Here is a 6,000-nt window from a genome sequence, read left to right as displayed (position 1 = left end):
CTCGGCCCCCACTGGATGGGGAGACTTCCCCAAGGAGCCAAAGCATGCCCCACCATTTGCCCTCAGTTGCCGGAGGCTCCAGGGCCTCGCAGCTCAAGCTTGGGAGTCCCATATACCCCAACTCCATCTCCCTGTCCTAGCAAACTTCCTTCAGTCCCTGAGAAGTTTGCCCTGCCCCCATCACCCCAACTCTGCTCTCCTGACACAGTCCCCCCTTTTGCCCCATCCCCTTTATGGGACCTGGCTCTCCACTATTCCACCTGTGCCTGAGGTGGACCCCACATAGTCAAGTGAGGGACCACCTCCCCATGCAGTAGCCTGTGGGGGGCACTCAGGGAAGTGGCCTGGCTGCACTGGGTCTGACCACTGGACTGACCCCAGGCTGTCTGAGCCCACTTAAAGGCAGGCCCACCCTCAAAAGTACCTGTTGACTGGGCTCCCTGGGGGCAAGCCCAGACCCTGACCCTCCTATCAGTGGGCTGTGCTGGGAACTGGTTGGAGCAGAGGCAGAGGGTAGGCCTTGTCTCCATTCCTCCCTGCTTCTGTAAGCATTTGTTGGACACCAGCTGTGCATTAACCATTATGTTCATCTCATGGATGAGCAAACTGCAGCCTGTCCACTAGCTGCTTAGCTGTGTACTCATGGGTCATGGGTTAGCAGAGAGAGTGAGCTCCCCTGTCACGAGAGTCAGGCAAGCAGGGCTGCCCAAAAGTACTCCTAAGGGCGCAGAAAGCAAGCACAGGGCACTCGGTCAGGGACAGGTTCTCTTCGATCCCCCAGCATTTAGGTTGCCCTTCGATGTGTGAGGATACTTGCTGCCATATTATGTACATCTGTCAGGTGTGGGTGGGCAGCGGTCTGCCAGCGATTACATGAATTGTCTGTCATCTCCTCCATCACCGGGCAGACATGATGCCCACATGCCACCAGCATGTCCTAGGGTGCACGGAGGAAGCCAGACTGACTTACATGCGTATGTCTGGAATATGCTTAGCTTCATCTGTTGATAGGCCTGGGCTCGTCCGTCACGGACAAGCTTGAAACGGATAGGCTTGTAATTCAGGATGTCTTCCTAGACTGACTGAATCTTGATGAAATCGGCAGCCTTTCCAAAAGGCGGACAAACTAGGATGGTCAAGCCATTTCTGCAAGGGGGATAATAACAGACCATTCGCGGCCAGCAGTCCGGTGGGGCATTCCAAAGATCCTCAGAGGCCAGCAGCGCCCCCTGGAGGGGGAACAAGAGGGCCGCAGCGGGCCTGCGCGGCCCCGGGGCTGGCCTGCAGGTGGCCGCGCGCGCCCGAGGACAGGTGGGCGTGCCAGGCCCCGCCCCGCCGCGCCGGCCGGGGGCGGGCAGCCGAATGCCCCGCCCTCCTCGCGCGCCGGGTCGGATCCCGTGCCGGAGCGCAGCCGCGCGGAGCCGGAGCAGCACGCGGGAGCGCGGCCCCGGCGCGGGCCGGCCAGAGGGAGTAGCGTCGCGCCCTGGTGCCGAGGGTGACCCGGGCCTGGAGCGCGGACCCGAGCTACCCAGACCGAGCGCGGATCCCGGCCTAAGAGCGGCCTCGCCCGCCCCTGCTGCCGGGCCGCGGGCATGGACGGCGCCCGTTCGCCCTGTGAGTGCAGAGCCCCCCGCCCGCTGCCTTTGTGTGCGCGCCGCGTCGCCGCAGCCCCCTCCCCGCGCGCCCCTCCTGCGCCCCGGGCCGCGTCCTTTGTGGAGCCGCCGCCTGGCCAGTACCTCCTTCTTCCCCAATCTCCTTCACCTCTCCCCGGCCCAGGGTTGAGCAGGGCACGGGGCCCCCACTCCCCCAGCCCCGGCCTCCCGGTCCCGTCTTCACCATCTCCACCTCCCAGGGACATCCCAATAGGCCCCTTTCCCCGCGGTTGGGCAGGGCACAGGTGTGCTCTCCGCGGCCTCCCGGTCCCCTCTGCAGCCTTCCCTGGTCCCTCGTGAGACAGCCCTGCAGGGCTTCTCCGCGGCCCAGGCCTGAGCAGGGCACGGCCCCCTCCCACCCAACCCGGCCTCCGGGTCGGGTCTGCAGCCACTCCCCACGGACAGCTCGGCAGGTCCCTCCGCGGCCAGGGAGGGCAGGGTGCGGACTCCGGGGCGGTGCTGTTTCATCCCGCGGCCCGGGCAGGTGCGGCGAGGCCGTCACTCACACGGCCCTGTGTGTCCTTGCCCGCAGAGATGGACGACGATGGCGGCCGCCGAAACGCCCCGGGCGCACTGATGGAGGCCGGGCGCGGTGCGGGTCCCGCGGGCATGGCGGAGCCCGCGGCAGTGCCGCGGGTGCGGGCGGCGCGGCCGGGGCCCCAGCGCTTCCTGCGGCGCAGCGTGGTGGAGTCTGATCAGGAGGAGCCGCCGGGCCTGGAGGCTGCCGAGGCGCCGGGCGCGCAGCCCCCGCAGCCGCTGCAGCGCAAGGTGCTGCTGCTATGCAAGACGCGCCGCCTCATCGCCGAGCGCGCCCGAGGTCGCCCGGCCGCCCCATTGCCTGCCGCGCCTGCTGCGCCGCCGAGCAACCTTGCCGACCCCGGCCTGGAGCCGGCCGGCGCGCAGGAACCCGGCCCGGACCCCGCGCCAGCTCCGGTGCCCGCCCCCGACGGCGGTCCCCGTGAGGAGATAGCGGCCACGAGGAAGGAGGACGCGGGGGCTCCCGAGGCCAGGCCGGAGCTCGGGCGCGCACGTCGGGAGGAGCCCGAGGAGGAGGAAGACGACGAGGACGACCTGAAGGCTGTGGCCACTTCCCTGGATGGCCGGTTCCTCAAGTTTGACATTGAGCTTGGCCGCGGCTCTTTCAAGACGGTCTATAAAGGGCTGGATACGGAGACCTGGGTGGAGGTAGCCTGGTGCGAGCTGCAGGTGAGGGATGCGCTGGCCGCAGGTGGGTGGTGGGTGAGTGCAGTTCCGGCATGGCGCCATGCCTGGCTTAAGCCAACCTTGGCGGCGGGCGTCTGTCTGCCACCCTCTGTGTGGGTGGGTGGTTGTGCTGGCGGTCTGTGTGGTGAAGATTTGGGTGATGGAAGTCGGACCTCCCAGTGTGTGGTGTGTGACTGTGGCACGATGTGAGCCCATGATGAAGAGTGGGCACTTGGAGGGCGTGTCCTGCAGTGTGTGTTAGTGCTGCTCTCCTGGGCTGTACTGACACAGGCAGTGGCTTTGCTAACTTGCTGTGGGGGCTTCAGAGCCCTGTGTCCAGGTGGTCACAGGGTGGTTTGAGGGACTCTCAGCTGCTCTTACATGAACACCTTGCTGTATCTTGCAGAGTGTAGATGGCCTAGTTGGGGATATCTGAGGGGCTTCCTTTGACCTGGGGTCTGTTTACAGTGAGGCCCGGGGGACAAAACCTGGAGGTGTTGTCACTAGTTAGCTCACCACATGGATGTGTGAGAAGTCCTAAAGTCAAGTCATGCAAAATGCAGGTGGGGTTTGGTTTGGTTTGGTTTTTGTTTTTGTGGATAGAAAGGCTCTGGACATGCATTTTTCATAACCTTGCCCTCCCGTTGGCTGTGTCAGCCCCAGCCCTAGAAGATTATATAAATGGTAACTCAAGCTGCCCTGGGCCAGTCCTGGAAGCTGGGGCAGCGCCTGTCACAGTGGGTGTTTATGGGCACTCCCTTGTTTGGGGGAACAGCTGTCAGGCACTGGGCTGGCCTATGCGAGAGCTGGCCGTCCGGGTGTAAGCCTACCTCAGCACCCTGTAAAGTTATAATAGCTGGGCCTGCCAGTCCTGATGCAGGCTGCCTGCCACACTGCAGGCAGCTTTCCTTTTTGGCTCAGAAATGGGATTTGGTTGCTTTGTCCTCTGGGCCCCTGCAGGGTGGCCTGTGTGTGTGTGTGTGTGTGGAGCTGGCTAATGTGTCCAGTGTCCACCTGTCCTCAGCCTTTCTCCTGACACAAAGAGCTCTGGAGCCTACCCTTCCCCACAGCTCCTTGGTTCTTCTGTGGAAATACAGATTTTTCATGGTGAAGCCAGTGGTGTTCTATTGAGACCCTTTCCCTCATGGCTGCAGATTCTGGGCCCTGCTGAGGGCTGGCCTCAGTGGTCTGTGGTCTGGGGCCCTCGGGATGGTGTGCTGGGGGATGGCACAGTCGTGAGCTGGGCATCACTGCTGTGTGTGAACACACAGGAGAGAGGGGACCCGGAAGGGGAAGATGGGAGAGGAAAAAGGACTCCTGATTCTAGAGTGCGGTCATGTGCCTTCCCTCCCTCCCTTCTTACTCTTGCCAAGTGGCCTGGTGTGGTGCTCCGCCACGGAATGCCTCTGCAGGGTAGAGGACAGGAGTGGGGGTGCTGCAGCAGGCAGGAGCTGAGTTAGACCTCAGCAGCAAAGCCCAGCTGATCTGGTTGAGGTGCTGCAGGCTCATGTGACCCTTGAAGGAGGTTGTTAATTCCCATTCCCTTTAAGGCAAGGCAAGCTGTTCTGCCTCTGGGTCCCTGAGCAGAGTGGCACCAGAGTGTAGCTATCCAGGGGGGCCTTTCCTCCAGTCCTCTTGGTGGGAGTGGGAAGGTGGGAGATTGGGCTTCTACTCTGTCTAGTTTTGCTTCTTCTACAGTAATTACTGGGGGCCCCACGCCAGCCAGAAAACTGTTCCTGTGTCTCCCCTAACAAGAGGGCTGATGGTGCAGCATTTGGGTTCAGCTGCCTTCTGCTGGGCGGGTCTGAGAGGGTTTTACACCAAATGGGGCTGGGACCCAGCTTGGGGCAGCAGCCAGGTGTCTGCTGTGTGCCCTCTCCTCTTTACTAAACAGGAGGCTGCTGTCTCCCCCATTTGGTTGTTGAGTGCCCACCAAGGTCACCTGTGAGGATCCAGATGATAGAAGGGATGGCAGCGTCATGGGAAGAGGCCCCCAGCCGTCCTTAGGAGAGGAGAGAAGGGTGGAGGGCAGGGGGCCGAGTCAGTCCTTTTAGATCACAAGCACCAGGGAGGGTGACAAGTGGCCTGCTGGCTTTGTGTGTGGGGAAGGGGTTTCCGAGTGCACGGGTGGAGATGCTCATCTTCTACCCAGCACCCAGAATTCCCCGGCATCAGGGCTCCCAGTGGAGGGTGGGTTGTCAGGAGCATTGCCTTCAGTGCGGGAGCTTTGCAGGATTCCTCCTGCTCTCCAACCCTCCCTTCCCCAGTCCCCATAGGCTCCTCAGCAGGCAGCTTTGGAATACCCTGGAAATCAACCCTCAAAAGTCTGTTTCCTCCTCTCAACCTTGGGGTCGTGGGAGATGTTGGCACCTGCCTGCCTCCCCCAGAACTGAGACAGTGTCATCCGTTCGATTTTTCTAGGGTTCCCTGCCAAGGGAAGGAAAGGCTGCATTTTTGGACCTAATAAGTCTGGCTTGGAGGATGTGAGATCCCCATGACTTCCAGTTTCCTTCTAGAATTTGGTTTTGAAAGAGCTTTGCGGAAAGAGCAATAGGTGTTCACGTCACAGTGAAGGGCATTACCTCCTGAATTCTCCAGACATACACAACTGATACAGATTTTGGGGGGGAAGCCATTTTAAAGTATTACCTCCCCTTCTGTTTTATTTTGAATGAACGTGTATTTCTGGCACCAGGACATGTTACAGTAGCAACAGGGACCTAGAACCACTGACTTTACTGTAACTCACATTTCCCACGTCTGTGTGGCCAGCTCTGGCCCCTGTCAGACCCCATCCTGTCAGACAGCGCATGGGATAGCTGGGGCTTCTGGTTGACTCTGGGTCGCCATGGAAGGATAGGTGTGGATCACTGACATGGTCCCAGGTGACCCAGGCACCCTCTTACACCTGCTGATGCCTCCGAGCCATGGGCGGGGCCTCGGAGCAGAGAAAATGCAGCCACCCCAGATCCCGGCCAGTGTCCAGAAGCCTTGTGGGAGATGGCCTGTTGGCCTTTCTTGGACCACCTGCTTAAGCATCTTTCTCGAGAACTTGGAAGGAACCTTGGTTTTCAGCCCCCTTGGTCAGTACTGCCCCTCCCGTCAGCAGGCCCCTGCATCCAGGGAGACAGGTCTCAGGTGCTGT

The 6,000-nt window shown here is 61.2% G+C and overlaps 1 protein-coding gene across 9 annotated transcripts in view; it reads left to right on the top strand.

Moving 5' to 3' along the window:
• Positions 1-1,391: 1,391 nt before the first annotated feature.
• Positions 1,392-6,000, top strand: part of WNK2 (WNK lysine deficient protein kinase 2) — a 146,872-nt gene continuing 142,263 nt past the window's right edge. For 4 of the 9 annotated variants that reach the window (XM_070375260.1, XM_070375258.1, XM_070375255.1 and 1 more), the window contains exons 1-2: positions 1,392-1,614; positions 2,185-2,858. In XM_070375260.1, coding sequence (XP_070231361.1) covers positions 2,187-2,858 — 672 coding nt within the window. In that variant the 5' untranslated portion in view covers positions 1,392-1,614; positions 2,185-2,186. The remainder of the gene's footprint in view (positions 1,615-2,184; positions 2,859-6,000) is intronic. The other 5 variants (XM_070375261.1, XM_070375256.1, XM_070375253.1 and 2 more) reach the window with 2 other exon arrangements.

Source organism: Bos mutus, chromosome 8 (genome assembly GCF_027580195.1).
Source record: "Bos mutus isolate GX-2022 chromosome 8, NWIPB_WYAK_1.1, whole genome shotgun sequence".
NCBI lineage: Eukaryota > Metazoa > Chordata > Mammalia > Artiodactyla > Bovidae > Bos > Bos mutus.
The sequence above is the reverse complement of the archived record's forward strand: the minus strand, read 5'-3'. Positions and strand labels throughout refer to the sequence as shown.